Source organism: Cygnus atratus, chromosome 2 (genome assembly GCF_013377495.2).
Source record: "Cygnus atratus isolate AKBS03 ecotype Queensland, Australia chromosome 2, CAtr_DNAZoo_HiC_assembly, whole genome shotgun sequence".
NCBI lineage: Eukaryota > Metazoa > Chordata > Aves > Anseriformes > Anatidae > Cygnus > Cygnus atratus.
Genome location: NC_066363.1, coordinates 62,944,513 through 62,972,096, shown reverse-complemented (window position 1 = coordinate 62,972,096; position 27,584 = coordinate 62,944,513). Strand labels below are relative to the sequence as shown.

At 40.3% G+C, this 27,584-nt stretch overlaps 1 protein-coding gene across 1 annotated transcript in view; it reads right to left on the bottom strand.

The window, feature by feature from the left end:
* Positions 1 to 27,584, bottom strand: part of NPSR1 (neuropeptide S receptor 1) — a 57,731-nt gene that overhangs the window by 12,814 nt on the left and 17,333 nt on the right. Inside the window, 5 exon segments of the mRNA XM_035552453.1 lie at positions 751 to 880; positions 883 to 951; positions 5,094 to 5,096; positions 5,708 to 5,801; positions 6,347 to 6,450. Coding sequence (XP_035408346.1) covers positions 751 to 880; positions 883 to 951; positions 5,094 to 5,096; positions 5,708 to 5,801; positions 6,347 to 6,450 — 400 coding nt within the window.

Genomic DNA, 27,584 nt, shown 5'->3' with positions numbered 1-27,584 from the left:
CCACCAGCAGCCTTTCAAGGCTGTTAGTTACAAAGCTGCGCTCCTCTTCCACAGGAGTTTTTGACTGCTCGTTCCAACCAGTAGCTCCTCAGGGCTAGATCACTTTTGTTTAATGTTGGCTAATGACAGCACCCGAGAGGCAGGCAATAAATTCGCTGATCACCAAGCACAGTTTGGGATATTGGCTGAGCTCAGTTTAAAAGGAGATTCTGCTGCAGATTACCTTTGTTCAAATTTCCCATTACAGAATGGGAAGAATTTCATTTCTTTGTATTTTAGCAGTGTTTGACAGCTTCAGACGTTTAGGGATTTCTTTCTGACCCTGATGAAGAAACACTCTTTTAGTACTATGAAACTTGAGAGCACTTTAAGTTAATTTCAGTTTAATTAGCCTGTGTGGTTTCTGTTCTTTTATTAAAACAATGTTTTGTCATAATAGCTAGATATTCATACTGTATTTATAAAGATATATTTCAAGATAATTTCAAAGATATATTTCAAGCCTGAAGCTGCAGAGATAAGTGGACATACTTAGAGATTCAATCCTTGTTCAGAAAGAATGTTCCCAGCTATTAATACTGCATGGAGAGCACCCAGGGCAAGCACAGCGGCCCGTGCATTACATGATGCAAACTGAAGCCACTATAAGGCAGGTGTGGAAATGAAACCATAATGAACGAGTGAAAATAAAGCATTAAGCCGACTGCATGCTTGACAGCTTTCACCATGCACTCCCACCAGCAGGCTTACCTGATAATGATCAGTGGAATGAAGTACACCAGGAAAGCAACCACCGTCATGTAGGGTATCCAGTAGGAGTCATCGGGCCAGAGAGCCCAGCACTGCACTTCCCCGTTGGAGAGCTGCCGTTTCCCAAAATAATCAGAGTGGGTATCGAAAACAGGAAAGAGAGGCTCCAGGCCACTCCAATAAGAACTTTCGCCTGTCTTTCTGTTCAACAGATTCAAATAGACAGTGTTAATGGAGTTGCCAATGAGGCTGTCCCTTTGAAGCAGAACTGAGAGAAAGGTGGGGAGGAGCAGACTGTGTGAAGAAAGGTGTTTTCAGTCTGAAGCCAGTTGGTGCTGAGAAGACTGCAAGGGAGTGTGGGGGTTCATCTCTTTCTCATGGTAAAAAGTCATTTAGTTATGATTTTTTTCAATATTCTTAGGGCCCATTGAATCTGAAACGCTATGGGAAAGGCATGGGTGAGGGTCAGCAAGTCAGAAACCTGAGAAGTAAAACATTCCTCTTGGCCACCAAGGCAACTTCATGAACGAGTGCAAGGGACGTCAGGCCTGCTCTGATGCACGTTCGTACCTGGGCACAGCAAAACAGAGGTCAGTATGGGGACAGATGGAAAAGAAGGAGCCTTTGAGCTACAGGTACCTGAGGAAGGTTGAGACCAGGAAGGGCTACTTAAAATATACCTGGGTTGGAGTGTACTGGATGTACTGGAGGGGGGAAATGTCTTCCTTGGAATGGAAAATTAACATTTTGATGTATCTTGTAGGGAGAAGACTCAAAAAATATTCCCTCTCAGGAAACAGAAAACACATCTGTTTAGGGTGGAAACAAAACTGCACAGCCATCTGCTCTTGACCCCAGCTGCAACTCTACTGCCCCAAGCAGAAGTGATGCTGGAGAGCCCAGGCATGTCCTGCAGTTCCCCATGGCATAGTGGGGACCAAACCCAGCTCCAGTTGATGGACACAAGCCCAACCACGTCAAGGGTGGGCAGCTAACCATGCATGCAACAGGGAAAGAGGATTGCGGGCTAGTGCTTGAGTGCTCAGCCCTGCTTTGTTTGCTGCAACAGCCATCCACTAAGAGATCCTTCTGGATTTCATGGTGAGGAATGGAAGTTCAAGGATCCCAAGATACTTGGTAGATTTGGGTTACTCTTTCTACCTTTCTCTTGTCCTCCTCTACTGCCAAATGGAGAAAACTGATATAAAACCAAATGATGCCCAGTGGCTCCTATGGAATTTTGTAAAAATCAACATGTTGAAGCAAACAGCCCCAACGACTTAATTTTGACAAATATGTAGCTTTTGATAAAATCCTTGTAGCTCTAACTGAAAAGTACGGAGAGGAGGGGCTGATCTGTGGAGTACCAGTGATTCTCATCAGCAGTTATTCCCCTCCCCCCCCCCCCCGAGTCATATTGCTACAGAAACAGATGGGGACAAATTTTTGATTTGGGAAGCTTTGGAGCTGAAATATTTTATTGTCCTTCTTGTCTACAAAATACCTGGAGTTGTGTGTGAAATAGAAAATCATTTTAAATTATGTATATCAAGAAGAACATCTTTTCTCCTTGAAGCTCAAAGAGCAATATAAAAGCATGTGGGAGAAGCATTCAAAAAGTAATTTTATGCTTTATAAAACATCACTTGCAAATATTCATTTATCCTGCTCATCTTTAAATGCTACCCACGTTCAGCAAAATACGGTCTTGCTAATCCAGGGCTTAAGGGAACTTTGATGACATCCACTAAGTGAGAGGGTTAGATTAAGTCTATAAATATTGCACAAGCAGAGGAGAACCATAAAGTTTCCCAAAGCATAACAGAATAAACTTAACAAAAGGAATATTAACAGCTTCACAAAATATCTCCTGACAGAAAATGCTTTTAGGTGGTGAGGAAGCTACTTAAACAACATGCTACAAGCCTCAATGGGGCCCATGTGTCTATTCATAAGGGGGAAAGGTCATTCTTGGATAACATATTTTTTGCACTGTGTAGCTACACCCTTAATTTGAAGTGAAGTAGGCAATTTGTGCTTGGCAAAAGTGTTGTTTTATCTACATGTTTTATAAAACTTTAGCTGCAATGTTCATTTATTCTTTTTTTAAAACATTCTTTGTATTTGGTAGAAAATGACCTGGGCAGTCTAAAGGGCTTTACAGGCTACTGGTAGCATATGGATAAGTTTTTTTTTATTGGGCTAATGTTAATCAGCTGCCTCATAAGCAGGTTTTTTATTATTATTTTTATTTTATTTTTGAAAATGCTCTAGTATGCTCCAAATGCTAGCAAATTCTATAACTAGAGCTATATAAGTTATAGATGGAATAAGTTATAGACAGAATCAAATAAATAACAGATTTCTAATATTCTGTATAATATTCTATATAATATTCTGTATAATATTCTATTCACCTCATCAGTATTTTCCTCTAAACATAATATTGCTCTTTATATGGAGAGTTTTCCTTGCTGGAATGGTCAAGATGAACATCTAGCATTAGGAGGAATCTGTCACAAGCTCTTGTACCGACTCTCCTAATGGACCTGTTCATGTCCCCTTCCCTTTTGCTCTGCTTCTTCCATCTGTATATTGCAGCAGTGTTTTTTATGCACATCTGTCTGTTCTCAGCTCCATGTGGAGGAGAAGCACCTTCTGGGGGGAGTTTTGCTCCCTACTGCCATCCTGCTGCAATCCTTTCATAAAGAAAGTGCCATTTTAAAATTAGTTTTTAAGTCTGGAGAGAGCTGTTATGATCTCAATGATCTAATGGACTTGAGCGTTTGCACCCCAAAGCCGTGCAAGGGACAGTTTCCACCTATTTGGGTTCTGTCTTTTAACTCACAGCTAGTAATTAAACACATATACGTATTTAAAATTGTTTGACATTTTCTAAACAAAATGATTGACTTTTTTTTTTTTTCCCTGAAATGATATTTCAAGGTTACATTATTTCTAAACAGGGTAAAGAGAAATAACTCTTTTGTTTCTTGACTGAAGGATTTTGGGGGATGAGCATTTGATTTTGGAAAGAATATACAAGTGTTTACAAGTGTTATTTTCCACCAGTTGACTCACAATTGTTTTTACCATTTCTTTGTGTCATTACCAATGACAAAGTCTTGTAACTCTCTTTGTTCTCCATTTGCAAGACAGCTAAGAGCTGCACACATGGCACCTCTGCTAGGAACAGCCGGGTGCAAAAGACTAGTGTATATACATATATATTCCAGGAAGTTTCTGTGGTAAATATGCCTCCTTAGATCATTCTTCTGAATTTACCACTGCCCCCTTTTTCCCATTGAAGATATGCAGGTAGCTGCATGATCTTGGCTCCATGAAAGACATCTGTTGGTGGTACCAGCCCTGCTGGAGGCAGGTGGTGCTCATCAAGTCCCCTCTTGCCTCCTGGCATGCCAGATCTTAACAAATCACCCTGAACCACTTGGGCTCCGGTAAAGGTGATAAGGGGAAGAAGGCATGCTTCTTAATCCTCCTAGGCTTATTATCCCTTTGCTCAGCTCCTGTACGACCCATGTTGACCAGGTGACTTTGGCTGGAGGAATAGTGCAAAGAACATCTTTTGCATGCCATGGGGCACAGGAGGAGTGACCCACGCTGTAGTGGGGCAGGATGAGGTTTGAGATCTCTGAGGATTGCATCCCACCAAGTGTAGGAAGAGTCTGGTGGAGAAGAAAACTCTCTTCCAGTAAGGGAAAAAGAAAAAGAGCTATTGCATGCAATTTGTTCTTTAACCTTTACCAAATTTTCCATAGCAGCAACAACAACAACAAAAGTTCATGGATCAACATCAAAATGGTTGGCAAAAAGTACTGAAAAACATCTTTACTAAGCCCAGGAGGTAATTTAACAATGTTACTTTTCTCTTATGGTGCCCGAAGAAGAAATATCAGTGGGTCTGTCTGGTAGCTAGCCCTGCTTGGCCAGCAGCCAGTGTTTCAGGTGGTTTATGAACCTTCCCCAGCCCAAGGCTGTGGGAGCTGCAAAGCAAACTGCATCTAAAAGCCCACTGATATAAAAACTTGGTATCAATCCTCCTCGCTTTGAAAAAGTCAGTCCACATGCTGGGGAATATTAGGCTGAACTTCACTCAAGTATTTGAAGTTTTCAGGCCTTAGCATCTGCCAGAGCTGCACCACTGCCTGGGCTGTGTTGGATTCATAGGTTTTTAAGGCCAAAGAGGACCATTATTCTGATCCCCTGAATAGAGCAGACTGTCAAAAATCATCATTACTCGGAAACAAAAATAATATTTCTGTCTGATTGCAATGCATCTTCAAGCCACCATGACTCTCGTAACCGTACCCCTTCCACCTCACCTGCTATTAATAGTTTTCACTCAGTGCAGCATTCTTAAATTCAGACTTAAAGCTCTGTAGGAAAGAACTCACATTCTTTAAATTGTATTGCTAAGCAGACGAGGTGTATTTGAGTGCTGCAAAAATAACAGATGGAATTTTAAAACAGAATAAATATCCAAACTTATTTGCTATAGTTTTCGAAGTTCTCTTATCATATCAATTCTCAATACTATATATATTCTCTATCCAAATTATTTTTTTTTCACGTGAATAAATAGGTAATATAGTTGTTGTATCTCCTAGAGACAGCTTAGCTGTACAAGGGATACCTTTTGCCCATAATACTTTGCTCAAAATGCTGGAAGATAACGAACCCCCTGTACTTTTTAAAATGTCATTTCGTTCTTTGCTAACACAAAGCTTATAAAAAACTGCTGAGGGCTAAGTGCAGCTTAATACATATTGAAGCCACAACTCTTTTGTCATTTGGAGAAATGTAACAGAGTCCAAATATTGCTACAGCAGCAATAAATAATTCATGGCACAAGGTTAATAATTTTGAAAACTTTCTTAGTAAAATGAAACTAGCCAATACTACCCACAGCAACAGCAAGGCATGGAAATTCTCCTACCTCCTTGCATGAACTTCATTGGATAAACAATGGCATGATACCGGTCTATGCTTAGTGACACGAGGACATAAGTTGAAGCATATAGGAGGACCACCTGGGACAGAAGGTATAGAAGACAGAAATGAGACACATATATTTCAGAAAATAACGCCAGCTATAACACTGGTCTAGGGATATTCTAGGAATGAATATATGAAAGCTTCTAAGCTTCTACGGGGAAAAAAAAAAAGAGGGGAGGGGAGAGGAGAGGAGAGAAGAGGAGAGGAGAGGGGAGGAGAGGAGAGGAGAGGGGGGGAGGGGAGGAGAGGGGAGGGGGGGAGGGGGGGAGGGGGGAGGGGAGGGGGAGGAAGGGGGGAGGGGAAGGGAAGGGAAGGGAAGGGAAGGGAAGGGAAGGGAAGGGAAGGGAAGGGAAGGGAAGGGAAGGAGATATATTTTCACCCAGATCTTTTTCTGGTCTACAAAATTTAAAGGATTTAATATGTTTTAATTAATCATGTTTAAACTTTAAATGAATACCTTTAGCATTCAGCATTTCTGATGCTAGCAAAATGTCTGTACAGCATTTTGTTCGGGTTTATTGCTGTGGGGACACAAAGCCATGTGAGCTTGGGCGTATAGGGGAGCATGTGGTTCCTGTACCTGTAAGTAGCGGACGACTCTGCAAACGATATCAGGAGCCATGAAATCTCCCGTGTAGCGCCAGATGATGTCAGTCATTATGTTTATGAGTCCCGTGAATGAATCTGCAAAGGAAAACCACCGAAGCTATGTGAAAAGAAATGCACACAAGGTGCAGTTTAGTCATGGAGGCAAGGAGGACCCTTGGAAAAAGCAGCTCCCCCAGCCTTGAGGGGGATGCTCAAGGAACTGGGAAAACCTGAGAAAGCACTGGAAGTTTGGTGCTTTTTTGGTCTCATTTTCTTAATTTGAAGCCTATCCATTTGGATAGACAAAGTGAGACTGGTGTAAGTGTCAGAGCCTGCAGCTGTGTTTGTGGTGCGGTCAGGGGAAGACTTGTCACTGTCACTGGGGTTGTGACTCAGGATGGCTGGCATTTAAAGCAGGCTTGATGAGCTGCACCCCAATAGTGCCTTTTTCTTTCCATTGCTTATAAAAGAATGTGAAGTGACTATCTGAGAGGACTTCAACAGCCCTAGGCTGGATGTGGACCCTGGTCTACACTGGCATCTCTACTGAAGATGCCTAAAATTAACTGAGATCAGTTCACCCCTAAATAACAACTTGCTTTTTGTGAGTGGAACTACTTAACAAATCACCCATGGGCATTAGTATACCCTGTATACCTAAATGTTTCAGGTCTTTCCACAGAGATGTGGAGGGCCTGAGCCTGCAGCACACCAGATATATGCTCCTCCAGCTCACTGCCTCCTGTTAAGACCCCTGAGCTTTTCCATGAGGAGTGGATAAAGTATGATATTGGGAAGGTGTAAGTTAGTGCTTAAGTGTATCGGCTTGTTCTCAGCTGTACCAAATATTGAACTACCTAATGTCTGTTTTACTTTGCTTTTTATTTCACTGCAAAAAGAAATATGTACCCTGTGAAAGCACCCAAGGTGAAATCCAGATGCTGCTGAAATTAGCTGGAGTTTTGTAAGGATTTTATTTGCAAACAATTATTTAATAACTAAGCCCACCCTGTCAGCTTAAAGTTAACCTACTTATGTCTGTACTTCTCCTGCAGTCCTCATGCACCAAAATGAACACACCTCAGGCCACCTTTAATTGTTTGAGGAGATCAGAGGAGATATTTCAGTCTTTGTTCTGCTACTTATTGAACAAATGAGCACTTACAGCAATGCAAGTTGTACAAAGGGATTGCAAAAGCTGTTATTGCTCTTGAGCATACTGGCAATATTAAGTCTTGTACTTAAAAGCAGAATAATAAAATCTCTTTCCCTTTAGGACAAGATAAATGTTTTGAGTGCTGTACATAGACACGATGGTGCATCAGTGTAGTGTTGTGCTGCTTACAGTAACACAACACATTGCTCTTCTTGCACAAGTTAACATAAAGGAAAGGAGCAGGCTGGGAAAATATTCTGCGCAATTTGTGAGAAAAAAAAAAGAGCTTCAATCCACATTAAAAAAAAATAGAGCAGTGAGGTAAAATGTTTCATTCTGATACCACCATTTTGCACATTTGAGAACTGTCTGTAAAGTTTTATATAATTATACATTATAATTAATCCTCATATCAGAACATTTTGGTTTGAAATGTATGTTTTTGGAAATCATACATTTCAAAAATTTCAAAGCATTTTTTTTTCAAATAGTAAATTGTTTGAACCAGTATTTTCATGCAAACAGGTGTGGTTTTGCCAAAATGTGTCTATTTTAATCCCTTTGAAATTCCAGAAATTCTAGACACTTATAGCTGGAAACTGAGATCTCAACTTAATGGTTTAGAAGCAATGATCTGTTTTGCTTCACTGGAAAACTAAGAATTTATTTTTTTCCTGTATCAGTAATCCTTCATCTCCTTTTTCATCCACTCTTGATTTAAAATGAAATTAGAACAGAAATATTATTGCATATGCAAGTGAACACAATATTTCTCTACTCGTGGCTTTATCTTATGGCAATTATTTCAATATCTTTCAATTAATTGTTGTTTGTTCTTTCCTCTCCCAGTATTTCCCAATGACATTTTCTCTCCCTTCTCTCTTCCCTTGCCTCCGGTGGGAGGCTGGGTCAAGGATGACCTCCAGAAGGCCCCTCCAACCAGCATTTCCACGTTCTCAATTCTCACACCTGCTCAAGGCAGCAGAAAATCCTGTTTTGAAACCATGCCTTAAATTTTGCTCATTGATTATAGTCATGGGGGCAAGGGATGGTTGTTTCTCTAATGAGTATTACTGGCTTTAAGATTTTATTGAAAAGGTTGTAGGTGTCTGTAATTAAGGTGGTCTTTTGAAGAAACCACAGGGTTTTAAAGTGAAATTTTTTAAAGTGAAATGTATTCTCTAGCAGTGGTTCAAACCCAGCTATTTCCCTCTCTTTACTCCTGAATTAGTGATTCATATTCCTTCTCTCCAGTAATGAAATATTCATCAGTTCAAAGTAATACACATCAATAGAAGTTCACCTCAGGATATCCCCCAGTTTTTGACTGTCTGAGCATCTGCCAAGCAGGCAGTAAATGGGGGCTCAGATCCCCTGGGGAGGAGGAGAATGAGCAGTCTGCTCTTCCACCCTCCCATCTTAACGCTCTCTAGGGAAGAGAGAGACAGAAGGGAAGGCTGTCCTCTCACCTCTCTCTTCTCACCAGCATTTTGTTGTCCCTTTCTGACGCACTTGGGAAGTACCTTGGAGGTGCATGAGGGGTCGGCATTCTGGCGGTCTCTGGGAGGCTGGCTGTGATGCTGCCCAAAATCTCACTTCCAGCTAATGCCTACCTCAGCTGTTCAGTTCGCATCCCGAGTGTGTTTTTAAACTGTAGGTGGCCCCTACTTCTCTGGTTCATGTCATGGAGCAAGTGAATGAGCTTTCACTTACAAATGATGCCTGAAGGTTCTCTCCACCTCACGTGCCATGCAGCTGCCAGCCAGCACTGAGACTACAGGGGGAATTACGCTGCTGAAGTGAACCCCCTGCATGCTCAGTGTGGATGTCAGCCCCATCTCCTTCACTCTACAGATCTGATCCAGCTGCACTGCAGCAGCTGCCAGTGTAATAGTGATAGACTTAAGTACTTTAAAGACAAGTCAAAACTCTCTTTCCCTTTAGAGCCCTTGAGCGGGGTTTTCAGGTGACTGCAAAGGCTTTTTAAGCAAGGTTTAAACTTCCCAGCTGCCTTGTGCTGTCAGCCAAAGCTCCTCGCACCTGGTGGTGTAATTTCGGAACACTTTGTGCTGGGTTTCTGAGTCTCTGGGAGGAGCTCGGTGGGCACCCGGCAGAGCACGTGTCCCTGGGCACTGGGCACCTCTGCGTGCCAAAGCAGATGCAGCCATCTGTGCGCGCGCACCAAATTAGTCAGAATTCTCAATTCCCTTTAATTATGGAAACACTGTCCCACATAACATCCTCATGCCCTCTGAACTACCAAGTACTGGGCCAATTTTTTCCCCTATCATTTTCTCCAACACTTCTGTTATTCACTCTCTACCCAGCTAACTGATTACCCCTATACCAAGCATACATGTGAGCTCCACTGATAAAAGCACCATGTTCACTTCTTGCCCTGAATGTGCCATTCGTCCTTTTCTTGCTTTCTGTGTCCTCCTCCCTACAGTACTACAACTACCCATTGCAAATTTTTATTAGTGGTTTAGGCAATAAATGTACTGGACATTATTCTTATGGCTCATCACAGCCATGATAATTAGGCTTCATATTTTCCATACCTTCACAGCACTCTTTTAGCCTTCACACGCAGCCTAAATCTGCCAGTGCTCTACATCTGAGACACAGATCATGAATTGCCAGCAAAGCTTTAGTCACTGGTGGATGAGTCCTCCTCACCCATGTATCATCTCAGATGCAATTACAGTCACGATCATGACATCTTAAAAAATCCTTATCTAGCATGTTATTTGAATTGCTTTTGCTACAGGTTAGTGTTTAGACATCAGCTATTTCACTTATGTGATCTCAGCAGATCACAAGTTCACCTCAAGACATGTCACTGGAGTACATCACTGACATCCGAAATGGTAAAAGCTGGGTGTCAGGAACCAATGTAGCCAATAATTCACCCTACGTCTCAGTGTCCCTTTTGCTGATAAGGTTCTCACTGATCCCCACTGAGCTGGTGGCTTGCTCCTTAGGTACCAGTGTTCTCTTATTGATCTTTCATTTCCCAGGCCAAAGGATACCAACCTCTTTCCTAAAACCAGCAGTGATCAGCCTTCATTCATAATTATGTGCGAGTTTGTCATTGCCACTGTTTTCTTAATACTTCTTTTTACCTAGAGGTGTTGTTTGTACTGTGGTTCTCTGCATTCAACGCTAGGCAAGAGTGTGACTACAGGTTCATTTAATTCCTCAGAAGAACAGGAGAAAAATCAATTAATGACATATATCCTCTTTTGATAGAAAATAAAAAATACCAGTAAGTGATAATTTTGGACTTTTAACATGATCCAAAAGTGTATTCACAAAATTATGCGGACAATGTTTCCTTGTTAAAGAGAAGACAACAGCACTATTGTGATGTGGAGTGTAGCCGTTTGCTGTTGAGATGAGGTGGAGTTTCCAAAAACGTTATATAAAAGAAAAATTCCATGAGACTTCAATAATAAGAAAAAGTAGAGGGAGGCAGGCAGGGAGCAGAGATGGATTTGCCTGGGGTGCAGAGGGAAGAAAAAGGGGCTGTGGGGTTCTGCACACACCAGGCAGGTCTGCAGCCCCTCAGCTCTTTCCTCCCCATCACCACCATGGCCACGGCCAGTCCTCCAAGGCACAACTCGTACCTGCTTTGTGAATCTGCCAGTGTTTCTAAAAACAGCTTTTAACCAGCAATTATTAAAAAGACCAAGAAGCAGTCTGTTTTTCCTCGAGGAGGCTGAACCACACTGAACATAGTGCTGCAGCTTCTGAGAAATTTGGCAGGTGCTGAAACCAGATGTGAAAATCCTAAAGACCCATTCTTACCCAAGTCTCTCTTGTAGTCAGTAAAATCCCTTTGGATTTTTCTGGGCATAACTGAGTGTGAGACCTTGCTTCTTTGCATTTGAGTATGGGAGCCACTTGATTTATGAGGTTATTGCATGAGCTTGTGTGTTGGGCACTGCCTCGTGTGCCTGAGGAGTATAAAAATGTGAAAATACAACACTGCCCTTGGAGGGACAAATTTGAATGCAGGTTTGCTATCATTTTGAGTGAGACAAATTTTCATAGCAAAAAAAAAACTCCACTGAGATAGAAGTCCATTATGGAAAACAAATGGAGGTAATTAGCAATCTAGCATGGGAATACGGACATGTTACAACTGCCCCAGTTAATCTTTTTATAGAAATTCATTGAATTGATGGCATTGCCCAAGGGATATACCTTGTGCAGACTTCAGGATATTTCTTTCATTACAACCAAAGAGTTTAAAACAAAATTCTGTGCTAGCAAGGCTGCAAGAAAATCCCTCCATCATTTGATTATTACTGCTGACACCACTCTTCCCTTAAGTCATTTCCCTTAAAGATGCTGAATGTTTTTCCTGCCAGAAGTGGGGAGCAGATTGCTGGTAAACTGCCGTGGGTTAAAATACTCCAGATGTCATTTCAGCCACAAACTGATCTTTCTTCCCCCTGATGAGAGCAGTCCTTTTAAGGTGGATGTGGAGACCCATGACTTTTTGGTGAAGCCAGTAGCTAGTGCCTCTTGCTGAAATTTCATTCTTCTTTTCATGTAATTTACCGAGTGTTCCTCATTGTAGCAAGGGATGTTTTGTCATGTGTTATTGACAGTACCAGACTGCAGAAGGCACAGTGGCAGTATGGCTTGTAACACAGGTTCCTCCTCAGGGCTGAGCGCTGGCTCATTTTCTGGGGACATCACCATGTGTTCCCATCACCTTCCTGTCCCCAAAGAGAATCAGAGGCAGCAGTTTCCTAGCCCTTGCCTGCCACTCTATGGAGTGATAGGCCCTTAAAAACAAAAATGCTTTACAAATGAACCCTAGTGCAGCAATAGCGACCTGTCCGTGACTTCTGAAGGGACGAGGCAGCTGTTGCCAGTCAGAGCCCTATTTAACAGCAGCCATCGCTGCTCTGCCACGGCCGCTCTGTATCACAGTGGCTGACATGCAGCCAGCAGTAAGACAGCATGCTGTGAACTAGTCTTGCAAGCTAGAAAAGCCTCTCTTTTTCTTTTCTTTTCTTTTCTTTTCTTTTCTTTTCTTTTCTTTTCTTTTCTTTTCTTTTCTTTTCTTTTCTTTTCTTTTCTTCTCTTCTCTTCTCTTCTCTTCTCTTCTCTTCTCTTCTCTTCTCTTTTCTCTTTTCTTTTCTTTTCTTTTCTTTTCTTTCTTTTTCTTTTTCTTTTTCTTTTTCTTTTTCTTTTTCTTTTTCTTTTTCTTTTTCTTTTTCTTTTTCTTTTTCTTTTTCTTTTTCTTTTCTTTTTCTTTTTCTTTTCTTTTTCAGGGATAGGGGTGCAAACAATTTAAAATCAAGGTACTTGGGAATCCTGAAGCTGCAGGTTGGCCCCAGCATACCTGAAGAAAAAGGCACGGGAGAGGCAGCAGGCTCTGGGCACCTTTAAGACAAGACACCTGTAAAATACCCAAAAGACACTTTTAAAAATGCATTTGCCCAGTTTTACAGGCTCCCCACCAGCACTGCAGAGCTTTTGGGCACAGGATGGTACTTTTTGTGGGCAATCAGCAAGCACTTTGCTTATCTGTGGTGCTTGAACTCATGCAGGCATGTGGCAGACACAGTGTGTGATGCACTGCTACAGCATGTTCTCTGCTTAAGGCCTGGAGCAGAACACAAAATGTAAGAGATGAAACAAAACCCACTTGAAAACCTTTGAGAGGGAGTCTGTTCAGTTACAGCTATGCAGATTTTTTCCAGTGACAGAAGTGATGTTTTGAGGTTTTCTTTCTTTTTCTCTTTCTGTCTCATAGGAAGTGACAGAAAGTTTTGCTGCAGTGGGTGAGCATTTTATTTATTTATTGCATTTCTTACATTTCTGCTCTGAGGTCCCCCACCCTCAAGATGAGGCAGGCAGGATGCTGTAAGGGTGCACACAGTAAGGCTTCAGCCTTGCCCCTGGGCTCATCCAGGTTAAATGATAAAGGGCTGAGAGAAGCTTTTAGGGCACAACATCAGCCTCAAAGAAATGGCACTTACAAGAGAGCCAGAGAGCAGATCCCTGACAATTCAAATGCAGTGTGCTGCAGCTGTGAAGGGCATTAAGGTTTTGAGTAATTTGTCTTTTTTAATAAATCTCTTCCTAGCATTCCTTCCAACCCCACTTCCCACAGCTGACAGAAGGCTGGATTGAACCAGCAGTGCTGCTAGGGGGGATTATGTGGAGCATGGCACCTGGTAAGATGGTGTACAGTGAACAAGAAGGAGGACTTGGCTCATAGTGCAAGGTCATCCATGTCTGCAGTGGTTTTAGGCACTCAGAAAACCTGGTTCCTCACACAAGCGTGAAGAACTGAATTGAGGACTGAATGGAGAAGGGGGATGTGCGGAGCACATGAAGTTGAGAGCTTCAGCCAAGTCCCCGCTTCTCTTCTTGTGTTACTTATGCATGCGTAGCCTACGAGGTCACACATTATTTTGTTCAGTGGGAAGTTCTGCACAAAGGGAGGAATTTATTTGAGTGGAACATACAGCATCAGCTGAATGTACTTCCACACTGGGATTTGAGCAGTGAACAAAATTCTGGCAGCTGTTTACACAATAGGTAATGACAAACATTACAAACACCTTTAAGTTTTGTGTTTTATTGGGTCCTTTCAGAATGTCTGTAGGTTTTGAAGTAGGAATCAAGCATCTGCCTAGGTAAATGAACATAAGACTGATGCATGCCTGAATGTTGAAGTCACAGTTAAGCAAGAACAACTGTTTGATCACAAGTATTTAGCTGTTGGGAAAGTATATTTCAAATTCAACCCATTAATTTAACTCCCCTTCTCTCCTTCAGGCAAAGCAGAACAGGTAGAAAGAGTAAAAGCAGCAGGAGAAAAAAAATCTTGCATATAGGATGTTGGTCTCAGTTAATGAAAATGCAGAAGATAATGTCCTACAGATCATCTTGTCTTACCTATGCACTGGAAAAAGAGTCTTCTAAAAGGACACAGAAATTACACAGTTTGTAATTATTCTACTCTTCATTTATTTCAAGTGATGATTGTGCCTCTAACATTTTCTGTGAGAAATGTTCTTTCTAGGATAACACGTACCAAACAAGTCCATTTTAATTCTGTCCTTCCCCAGTGTCTTCTACATAGAGCCCCATTATTGGTAATTTTTGGCAATGTTTTACCTCAAGTATTTTAAGGACTGCTTATCCATATCTTGATCACAACAGCAGCTGTGTGATTTTTCTCATCTAAAAATTGTGGACTCTCCAGGTAAAAATTTCTGTTGATGTAATTCAGGCATTCTGGTCCCCATTACAATCACTGAACACGAGCACTTATAATCCTTTCCTACTGTCTCAGGTATTGTTGATGTAGCTGTTTTAGTCTAAGTTGGTATGGTAAGGGTAAAGCCTTCTTTTCTTCCTCGCATCAAACTGTAAATCAGATTGCCATGATGTCGAGGAAGTGACATTGCAAGCTGTAGCTCAATTTTTGTCTAACCGTAGGCTTGCAATTACAAAGCAGTGGGACAATATTCATTCTCATTTTTGTACCTGCTTTGCCTCCCCTGGTGTCTGCTGATAACATGAACAAAAACATGCTGGTAAGCTTCCCTGGAGGATTGCCTTGTAAAATCATCATGTGGAAAGGGCAGCACATGAAAAATGTATGCTGAACTGCTTTCCATTAAAAGTATCACAATGCCAGAACACAATGAAGATTATTTAACATGCAGTCTGGATCTCAGTCCTATAACTGGACTCAACTTGGCTGTAGTGGACTTCTGAGCTCTAGGATTTATTAGAACAACTAAGTCTCCATGATGCCACATGTGATATCTTGGACGTGAATTCCATAAATCCTGTTAAACTTTATAAGCACGTGGTAACCAGCAATGCAATGAAGTTAAAGGAAGTAACAAAAGTCCCTTAATACATGTCAGCCTAAGTTGTACAAATAGGCAGTCTAGGAAATACCATATGAAAATGTCTGGGTGTTCTGTCCTACCGTCCTCTAGAAAGATGGGGAAAAGTCAGTCTAAAGACAGATTCAGAAAAATAAATAAATATCACTACTTTAAAATGCAAGAAGGGAATAGTAAAAAAGACTATGTTCTTAATGTAGCTTTACGTTTTCAGTGCTTTCTAGTGCATGTAATGTTTTTTTTTTCTTTTTTGTTTTTTTTCCAGTATAATTTCTCTTAGATTGCAACTAGAAATGCTGCAGTACAGATGCTCGACTGAAAGGTGTTAGTATTATATTTGTACATTTAATGTCAAAAATGAAAGTCATGTCTTTTAACTGAAGCTAATGAGATCCTAAATTATGATTTTGAGGAAAGCATCATTATTGCAGCCACACTGCTGGCAGCACTGCTGAAATACACATTGCGCTTGTGCAGTCCTCTCTCTTAACATCTACCACCAGCATACGAAGAAGCCAGGTAGAATACTCCACACACCTACCTTAATTTAACAACAGATGTCAAACCTTTATGTAGAGTAACTACAAAATTAGTATCCCGTCTGTCAGATGACAATCCTCTTGTACTTTCAGCAGGGAATCAAACAGGAATCCATATAATTTACAGGCAACCAGGCAACTCAGAAATAAATAAATAAATAAACCCACTTTACTCCTTAATGCTAAAACATTGGACCGAAAGGATTGCACACTTTGGCTGCAAGCACCTTTTGTTAAAAACAAAACCGAATGCAGCACAACTGTCATTAGGATTTGAATGTCTAAAACAGGCTGAAGTAGGAAAACCATAATCAGTCCATCAGGACCACAGAACAATTCTGTAGCTGTCAAAACAAGAATTAAGCCTTCCTATAAACCAGCATAAATTGACACAGCAAAAGCAGACTGCTGCCAATGTAAAAAAAAAAAACATAGTTCAGTCTGCTGGCAGCTGAATCTATCTACAAAGCTTATTCAAGTCTACCACTGGGACTTGTGAAAGGTTATCAAAACATCAGCCATCCTAATATCTGGTTTTGCTCTGGGGCCCCAAAGTAAACCCCAAGCCTACTTCTTGCCCTTCATGTTTCCCTGTACCACACCATGTGCACCGAATGTGGCAGAAATATAAAAACAACTATTTTCATTGCACTCTGTCTTGTCCAAAAATTGGGTTGTTTTGAAGAACGTCATTTAAGAAAACGTACACTAAGGAGGACCAACTGATTGCTAGACAGAATTACCGGTGCTCCTATTCCCTTTTCCCAAAGCATGTTACTTATTTAATGTCCTTGAGACATGCTCAGAACTATGTTGAAACAGAACCAGTTTTCCACCAGTGTCAAGAGCCTTTGGATGAGATGTGGTTTGTGGTTTGAGGGCTAGGCCTACCAGGAATTTGGTCGAGGTTGCAATCCCAGTCCAAAGTGATTCCCCAGCATGCTAAAAACATAAAAGTAATCAGTCTTTTCAAAAAGTCCAGCTTCTCTTCCTGACCAAAAAGGTCTGGGTATGTTTGAGATGAATATCCAGAGGGTTAGGTCCTCCCTGCATGTAATTCAGTGAGACTGTTGGGTGTAAGGAGTGCAAACAAACAACTCATTTAAAAAGCCAAAAAAATTTACTTGTGCCTTTTGCTTCTTAGCAAAAGGCACAAGTCAGTGTGTCAGTCTTCTTAGTCAGTGGCATCCTGGCAAAGTTCATCTGAAATTGGAATGTTTTCTGAAAGAGTGAATGTATTTATTTACAATTCACACTGAAAATGTAACTCTGGGAAAAACTTGATGCAGATCAACGTGACTTTCCCCAGTTCTGGAGCAAAGAATGGTCAGCCAAGGGGGGATGTGAATATTTTATGCCACCTTCTGAGAGAAAAAAAAGCAGCATAAATAACAGACTCTATAAATTCAGCAAGCCATTGAATGTATACAGTCACTGTCTTTTTGATAACATTTTCTGCAAAGTATTGTGGAAAAATTGTCTGTTGAAAACAACATTAATCTGCAAAAACACTTATTTGAAAATATATTGGTGTACTAATGAGTGGGAGTCTAAGGATATGGAAATATGTCTGAAAACACACAATGCTATCTTGCAAGGGCAGGTAGTCCATTTGTTTGTGATATTTCAGGATGATCAAGTTAGTCCTGAGCAAGAGCAAAATAATTTGTTTGTGACATTATCTGTGCACAATGAGGTCCAATAAAAGAACTCATAAACATTTCCTTCTTCAGATCCCTTCAGATTTATGTTGACATTATAAACCACAGAAGGGAAGTATAGAGTTATTTAAAAGCATACCCGTCAGAGGTATAGTTTTAGAAGCACTGCTTCACTGCTTTTTTTTTTTTTGATGGATTCTCTTGAATTGATTTTTTTCCCAGTCTGTTCGTATTAGCTGTGTAGATTGTTCACAAAAATGCAATTGTGTATAGTAATTTCACTTTGATCACAGTCATTTTCTTTCTTGTGTTATCCAAGCTGTCTTCTAAAAAATAGAGCAGTAATGGTATGCAGCAATGGATATTGAACTGCTCGCAAATCACTCAGGCAGCTCATAAAAACATTAATAAAAGGCAAATGCCCTTTGTGCTCCTAACTTCTAAACTACGCAAGCTGAAGTGCTTTAATATGTCTAACGCATCGTAATATGTCGAGATGTGCTCTGCTGGAGTTATCACCATGGCTTTCTAGCTGACAGCTTTTCCTCTCCTGTCAGTCACCGGCTAGATTTGACTCTGACTTCAGTTCATGATGTTGGTCGGATGCCTCAGTATGGTTTGCTGGGAAGCTTAGTGACAGGAAGGTGGCACATATAGTTTTCCTGGAGTAATTTCTCACCTCCTACAGAAAGATCCTGTTTGGAGTGTACTGAAGTGTCTCCCTGGTACCAGCGAGTGTCCTCCTCCCAAGCCATGGGGACTAGAGATGCCCCGTGCTGGGAAGATGCCCTGGCTCACTGACTAATGTGAGCTTTCCCCCAGAACTGGGCATAGTGCTTTAGTTTGTGGATGCATTAAACATCCTTCCTCCCCTCTCCTGATGTCATCCCCTGATCAGCGGTGTCCATGAATGTAACATTCAGACATCGTTTGAGTTTAATACTTTACCTAGAGAACTGGGAGCTCATCTGAGGATGTGCTTACTCCTAAAATCAGATCCTGTGCAGCTGCTCTACAGCTTTCCCTGTGTAGAGGAGAGCAACAATGCTAGCCACGGCTTTTGAAAGCTGAATGCGCATTGCCAAACCTCATGGCGTGCTGGGGACTTTTTCCATTGTAGCAGCTGCCCTGGGTTTGGTATACTTGTTTCCTCATTGTTGCTTTTGTTTACTGGAAAGTTGCCTCGTCAGGCCAAGGCAGGAACTGGTACATGGCCATTAGTGCTCTGAAATGGCCACAGGTGTGCTTGTACGGAGTGAAGAAGCTTCTCCTTGTTGTCTGAAGGACTTCTTGTCTCTCTCCTATTTGCTGGGCATATGGTACTTCATATTACAAAACCTGCATCATTCTTTAGGCTGGTTTTGATACCTAAGGTTAATGTCAGTGCTTGTGTGGCTGAGCTCAGTTCTCAGTCCATGCAGCCTTAGGGTGGATCGAGTCCTGCCTTGGTAAAGTTACCTCTGTCTCTTAGAAAACTGGAGCATTCTCTTCATCTTTTGTTTATCTTGCCTACTTCTGTTGTAAGTTAAGCATAAACTTTATACTGCCTATAAGGCCCATGTTTTGTAGCCTAAGAAGTCTTTCCAAAAATCACAGTTATAAAATATGATGAATATCTTGGAAGACCTAAGACTTTCATACAGACAAAAAGGACCAGCCTAGCCAGTATCAAATTTTCAACAGATGTAGGAATATATATTTTTTTTCTCAGTTGGCATCAAGAGCTTTAAACCAAATAACAATTTCTTTATTAACACATGATTTCCCCTTACTGGCAAATTATTTTTTTCCTACTGGTGTATTAGTGGAATACACTTTCCCTTTGGTAATGAGTAAATTGTGTGTGCCTTTAGATACAGTACACACTTACAGCAAGCCATCTCCTGAGTGCAATATATGTTTTGAATGTCATTACTTACAGAAAATCCATACTTGAGGTAGCATGCTCTTACATTGTCCCCTAGACACAGTGTAAAACACTTCCATGTTGATTTCTGTCAATCACTCATTCTCCAAGGCCTAAGAAGATGGCCAAAGACACTGTCCCACCCACTCTACAACCAGATCCCTGGTACCTGAGGTGCCACATGTCCAAGCAACTCAAAACTTCTGTTCCAATAGGATTTTGCTATGGAAGAGACAAGAAGTGCTTTGGGAGACATCTAAGGAATGTAAAACGTGCCACATTTTGAAAAAAAAAAAAAAACGTTTTAGCTAATTTAATGCATGGTAGGATAATGGTTATTTGGGATGTACTTGATGAAAGCCATGTATGTGGTGAAGTGATGCTATTTTAGTTAACTTATCAAGCTACAAGGGCTGGCATACCCATGTGGGGAGACCTAGAGACAGTCTTCACTTATGGCCAGGTTGCAAAGGTACAGGACTCACTATTGATTTGTTCATTTTAGAGGCTTAAGTGTTTGAGATGTATGTTTTTCCAGTATAATATAATGAGAGGACTCTCCAGAGAAACTAGGTTGATGTGCACCTGATGTGTTTGATGCTTACTTATTAATATTAGATTAGATACTTTGCTTTGTGAAGGTTTCACATGGGCAGTTTTCTTTGCTGTGTTGTCTTTTGTGCATTAAAATTTCATGAGAGTTCCTGACCCAGAGCAATGAGATTCGCCACTGATAACTCTTTGAGATTAGAAATGCATGCACTGCACGAGTGGATTAGTGCAGTAGGATAGATTTCATGGGTCCCATGCAGCCAGTACTGTGAGGCTTACTTCATATGGGCCTCATCATTTTACAAGCCCAGTATTTAAAATGTGTCAGACTTGCTGTCTGTCCACATGTGCTTCTGTCAGGAAAATCCACAAACCCAAACTTCAATTGATTTTGTAAACGAAAGAGGGAAGAGATGACATGGCATGTTCCTTTTAGAGATGTGGACAAACCAAAACACTGAAGGAGTCTCGTTTTTCAAAGGTTATGTACAAAGCTGGCCTAAGTGATGTTACTGACTGGATTCTAGGCTAGGGCTGAAAGAAAGAGTCTCTTTTGCTTTTCAGCCCTTTTAGGGGGGATTTGCTGCTGATTTCCATGAGCAAAGGCCCATGGCCTTGAAGTTCATTACATACTGAGTAAGGACATTTATACAAGAACATCTTGATTTTTAAATAGTTTGCAACTTTCATTAAAACAAACAAAAAAGACTGAGAAAAGTGACATTTCTTGTATTATTTTGGCTTACCAAATATGACTAGACAGAAAATTTCTTAAGGAGCAGTGTGAAATGACAATGTTTAATACACTGTAACTTACTTTCTGGTCTTAGTAATAACATAGCAGTAACTCCAGCAATCCCGTAACACTTTAGAAAAGCATTGCTTATGTTAGTTCTGTCTCTGTAGGAAAGCCATTTTCTAGGAAGAACCTCCATCCCTTCCATATGTGATACCAGTTCCTGTTTTATTTCCTGTCTGTGTGAGTTGGAAAGTGAAAATGGATAGAAATCAGTCCCTTATTCAAGACCGTAAAATATCCATTTATAGAACAACGCCATCATAACACGTAGAGATGTGGTATTCACCTCTATAATTAAGGTTATATTAAAGATTCTATAGATAAATAGCTGCCCTGGCACACCCAGTAGATAGGTTCTGATTTTTGCTATTAATATTATTTCTTCATTTCATAAATGACTTCAAAAATACTTTAACACACCTGTAAATTTTTTATTTTTATTTTTTAAGAAAATATTTGTACTTTTGTTCCTGCCATGTTTCTTCAGGTTCCTGGAGCTACAAAGCAGTTTCCTTGTGCTGAAAAGCTCCTAGTTCCCAGGTCTGGTTTGCCAGCTTTTGTCATGTTTGGATACTATTTTGCCTATTGTTCTCTGCTGCTAGTTTACAAGTAAAGAATAATAACCTTGCAAGGAAAAAAAATATATATATCTGTTCATTATCAGTAAACTCCCAGTCTAAGAAATCAGTGTGATCTACCAACCATTTCTGCTTTTCAGTGCTATTAGCATAGTTCCTTTAGAAGCAGCAAAAAGTCTGACTTGGAAGTTAAATGCCTGGGGGGTTTTCCAGATGTAATTTCCATTCTATTCTTATCATTCCTGTTCCTATTAAGCAGGTGTTCACCCTTTTCACTTTCTAGCTACCAGCAGCTTATTTATGCCCTGATATTGAAAATGTCAAATAGGAGTGGTGAAATGTAGTCTACCTGCAAGTTTTTGGATTTCAAAGTTTGGTCTGTGAACCTCAATTTAACACTTTCAAAGTTTTATTTTTTTTGTTTTTGGTGTGTATTAAATGTGTGCAGAAACAGAATGAGCTGCTCAAATATGTCCATATTCACCTTGCATCCTTTATTAATTTCATGCTATTCTTTCTGCTAGTGCAGCAGGGTATGGCAGTTATCTATATTGCAAAGGTTCTACTCTAATTTTAGCCATGCAGCCATTGTGTTATCGCACAGGTTTGGAATAACATTTACCACTTAAGCTACATTTTTTTTCCAGATTTTACTTAAATAAATTGTCTTTTAGGCAGATGCTAGAAAAGTCTGGAGAAATTCCAGGTGGCTGTTTAGAAACACAGATGAGCATAAAGGGAATATTAATGTGTTTTCCATGAGGTAACATGTTGATATGCTTTGCCTAAAAAAAAAAAAAAAAAAAAAAAAGTACTGAGAAATACCTTCTCTGCAAAACTCTGTACTTGCTGATGTGATTGGAGTCAGAGCCTTTGGAGGTTTTATTCTAGCAGTGGAAGATTAGGTTCTTCATTGTCAAAGAGGAACAGTAATCTTGACACATTTGGTGATGTATGAATGTCAAAGGGATTTATATAGTCAACTTCAGGGTTCTAAATTAGGACTTGAATCCTTCTGTACAGTCAGTGAAGCTTAAACACAGCTCAAAGAGCTTTCCTCTATTGGCTATGGCTGGATCACAGGGAAAGCAGCTTCCTATCTTACATACCTACAGTGAGGCACCTAAAATAGATGGCATGAATAATCCCTAAAATGAAAACCAGCATGGAAGAATGCAGTAATGAAACTTAATCCACTTATCTCTAGGACAGTTATGGCCCATTGTGTTTCCCAGGACTGAAGTTGAGCCTTATGCTTTCCTTTGGTCTTACTCCTCTATATGTGGCAAGTAGCTAGCAGAGCGGTTTTCCTCCCTTATCCCTTCTCATAATGATGCTGTTTAATGCTAAAGATGTGATGCTCCCACCAACAGTAACTCCCTCAGGTGAAAAAAGGTCACAGGTTAAACTCTGACTCAAAGCCTGAAAATGTATGCTGTCACCAAAATAATCAACTATCTGGCTATAAGAGAAAGAAGGTATATGAAGATATTTGCCAAATTCACATTTCACTAGGCTAAATAGAAAAGTTGCTAAGATCAGAAAATTGTTATTCTTGCTATTTCTTTAAAATATTGCATGGTTGCTCTAGCATACACACTCATCCCACATTGCATTTTTGCCTTACAGCCCTCGAAAGTGCTGCAGTCGGCCAGGCAAACCTTTATAATCTCCAGACAGTCCTACTGGTATCAGCAGATCTGTGATGACACAGTAATTTAGCTGCACAGTGCAGGTCTCAGCACAGGGTTAACAAAATTACATTGATGGTGAAAGGGAAAAAAAAGTTACTAGCAGAAGTTGGCTGAAAGGAAATGTTTTCATTTCAGTCACACAGAGGTGTAGTCAGGAACAGCATTTTTATGCAAAATTCTGAAAAAAATGGCAGAGCCTTTCAAAATAATATAAATGGTAAATGTGGCTCTCCTACGTGGAAATCTGTAGGTGGGGTAGTGGAATGAGGTTTTGGCTGTGTGTCTGTTGAAATGAGAAGACGGTGCCTTTGTATAAAGAAAGGACATCTAAGGTTCATTCATCATTTTTTAATCCTTTCAGAAATGACTTATTACATAGGAAAAGCAATCAGAGTGGCCAAGTCTACCTTAGTTTAAATGTCTGATCTGGGGTGAATTTTGAGAGAGAGGATTGTTGCCCGGTGTTCCAATAATTTTGTTATTTCCATTGTGGGAGTATCCAAAGGCCCAGGCTTTTGGGATGATATTTAAAGGCATTCCTGGGTGACTTAGGAACAGAGTTTTGGTGCCTGCTTGTAATTTTAAACATATACGTCCACTGCAAAGGAATAATCACTTTGTCTGGTATTGAATATGTATAGGCATACTGGCATTAGTTTTGTTTTGTGCTTTAGAGGCAGAGGGTTTTGTAGACTAAAGACTTACATACATACAGTTTATATACAGAAAGGCTTACATTCTTTGAACAGGAATCCCCACCTTTACTGAAAATATGTTATGGCTCTACAAAATAAAAGTTTAAAAAAAAAAAAAAAAAAGATATTTCTGTCCTGAGAGTGTTATAGTGACTGATATGCTGATGAGACAGACATTTCAACTTCATTGCTAAATTTTCAGGCTCCCAGGCGGTCATATGCAACATGAAAAAAAAAAAAACAACAGCACATTGCTATATCTTTTCCTGAAATTGGTACTGGAACTGGTGGCCAGCTGGGAGAGTGCCTGCTGTCTTGCACTTGCAGAGTGGATACCGTTTATATCAGTGGGCACTGAAAATCCCACTCTGAGTAACTATGGATGATGAACATGGGAGCAATCCACTCCTGGAGCATTTTAGTACAGGATATGCATGCTGTACATTAAGCAAATGGCTAAGAAAAGGGTTAAGAGGGTTTGTTCATGAGCTACCCTTGCCTGTGAGGACCTGAGAGCACTGTCTGAAGCTATGCTGCAGTGTGTTTTTTGCTACCTGGAACAGATCTGAGGACCACTGCTCAGACACAACAGCCTGGAAAATGCTGGTTTAAGGATGTCTGCCTAGAGGTCTGTGATTGCATTAATTATAAGCCATGAATCATGGACATCTTGTTCCTGCATTTGTAAGATTAAAGTAGCCTATATAAATAACAGTCATTACAAGGTTTTTAAGTGGATGACCATTCTTGCTTCCAGTAGCAAATTTGGAGAGATCATTATCTTTACATTTCCACTAATGGGAGGGACATTTCATTCTGCTGACAGAGATACAACACTTCAGCTTTTTTTGCATCTGTGCCAGCACGACTTTTTCCTACTGCAGTGGTCCGCAATTGACAGAGTCGCAGCAAACGGGCATATTGTTTCTAGCCCTGGACTCTCCAGTGAGCAATTAAGAAGGTATCTAAACATACAGTCAGAGAGCAGGAGGCAAAATTTAGAGGCCACAAGCTTGGGTCAGGGCTGGTTAAAAACACTTTGAGTTTGATTCAGAATTGGAAGCAAAGACAGAATTAGTTTTCAGCAAATTTACAGCACATTTCTACACTCTCAGGGAGTGTCCCACCTCTACAAAAGCCTCCCTGCAGGGTATTAACTAGACTGTTTTTCAGAGTGCCATATTCTAGAACAAAACTCTGGCTACTGAGTCAAGATCAGCTCCATCACTGTTTCTTTGTCTTTCCTTGCATGTTTCCTTGACTCTGATTCTCTTACCCGTCTACTTAGAAGGCAAATGCAATCCAGCTGCCTTGCACCTCAGTACTACTGCCAGTCATCCAAAGTCACCTTCTTCCACCTGTCTTGTGGGAGTACAAGATCTTTTCAGAGAAGGTTCATTCTGCGCCAAAGGCAGTTTCTTTTACTTTAAACTTGCAAGGAAGTTGTATATCTAGGCCGTTTGTTGCTATTATATATTTCACTGTTTTTCTGACACTACTAGTCTGGATTAGAGCAGTATATTTTCAGGATGCCAAGTTCTGTCTGCCAGACCTGTAGCCTCATGATTTCACCTCTGAAACATGGGATCATCTTTGTTTTCCATGACGATTTTCCTTTATATGACCAAACAATGTGAAATGAAGGTCTATATTCTCCCTAAGAGACTGTCTTCTCCTTCATACAAAGCTGCTTTCTGTCTCTCACTTTTGGTGCTAAAGCTCACTTTTGGTTTCCTTGCCTAACTTCTGGAGATATTCCACTTTTTACCCCATCTAATTCAGGATTGGGATTGGAGACATCAGAATAGATACACATACAGAAATATTCCTGGCTGTCCACACAAGAAACCTAAGAGTATAGTAAAACTGGAATTGTGTATCATCAGCGCCCAAGATGACTTATTATGATCTAGGGTACTATGACTCGTCTTCAGATCTTATTTAGAAATCAAAGGAGAATATGAGTTTTTGCTAGGTGGCATTGAATTGCCAGGACTAGCAATGGATATCCAATATGGTTTGCCATGTGCTGCTATGAGGTGTTGCATGTGATGACGTCACCACATTTATCTTATCCTGAATTATGTCTCAGCTTGGGGGGGTAACTTCTTCCAAATCTTCTTGTCAGCAGGTAGAATACTTTCTTAATATAAAAGACAAAAACAAAAACAAACAAACAAACAAACAAAAAAAAACAAAAAACAGACACCTCTAATTTTTACTCAGTCTTCATGTTTTTCCAAAAATATAAGCAGAAAATAGGGGTGTGAAAAGAGGAGAAAACCACAGAATTCTGGGGATTGCTGGAATAAACTCTCTTTCAGTTCATCATTCTGCATTTTGTTTCTGTATCTTGGTTAGGCAATCACACAAATCAATGGCAAGTTCTAGCCAAGACCCAGTTGGCAAAGTGTAAGTTTTCCAGTATAACTGGGAACTGAATGGGCTCTTTGGCTGCCAACAGTCCACCTCCAATAATGTGACTTGCTGAGTTAGAAACTAATTGGCTCTATGTAATTAACTTCCAATATTCATTATCATTGTGATACCTAAGGTACTTGTAAAACTGATGATTTTATACTCAGGATTTCTCTGAAGTGAGGAAATATTACAAGTACCATTTTCCAGATGAAAAGCTGAAACAGTGAGAATTATCTGTTAACATTGTTCTACATGTTAATTTTGTTAATGGTGCTATTATATTAAGTTTTTGTACACATCAGGAAGTAACAAGTCATCTTCATTCTTTCAACTCACAGTGACTAGGAAGAAAAATACTAAAGGAGGAAAGGTACAGCCTATTAAAGTTGCCAGTGCCACAGTAGATTTAGTGTAGTTTTATTACCCAAGGCCTCCTGAGGAGGTCATATCTGGAGATAAGGCAGATGGACAAATTAGAAAGAAAAAGAAAGGAGGAGAAGGAGGAGGAGGAGGGGGAGGAGGGGGAGGAGGGGGAGGAGCCAATGTGTTTCTTCATGTTTAGCCATTATAATAGTCACACTAACTTAGTGTAGGTAAGTTGGCAGACTCTGCCTTCAGTCGTCTTAACCAAAGCCATTCCAGAATTCAGTGGCTAAGCAACACAGAAATGAAGTAATTCCTACTTCAGGAGGGTCCATATCCATGTAATCCTGTAGCAGATTTTTGGTGTACTGCCTTTTTACTAAACACTAAACAAAATGAGTGCATTTTCTTAAGTACCAAGGCCAACTTTTGTGGTCCAATTTCCTGGAAGCAAACAAAGAATGTAGAAGTGATGTAAGGAGACACTTTTAAAAATACTTTTTTTTTTTTTTTTTAAAGTCATTCTCAAGTCATCCTTTAGGATTTGGTATTTATACCACAATTTAGACTAGCTAAATATTTTTTCAGGTCTTTTATTTTTCTGCATATATGTATGTGACAATAAAAGTTAGCTGACATTCTTTTTACTTTCTTTCTTCATTACAACCATAACAATACTGAAATGAGCATGTATTCCCAGTCAAGTTTATTGGCTTAGGACTTAAAGTTAAGCACATGGTGAAGTGCCTACTTGTATTTTTATCCCCAATAATGAACAGAATTCAATATCATTCCTAAGGTACTGACTTCTTAATTATGGGGCTGGAGAAATCTTACAGAACTAATGGTCATGACATTTCCAACTCAAATTTTCCTGATTTTAACTAGGGGGGGAAAATGAAAAAATCAGAATAAAAAAAAACAATTCCTCCCCCCCCCCCTCCCCCCCCAGCAACAACCCCCCAGAAAACTAT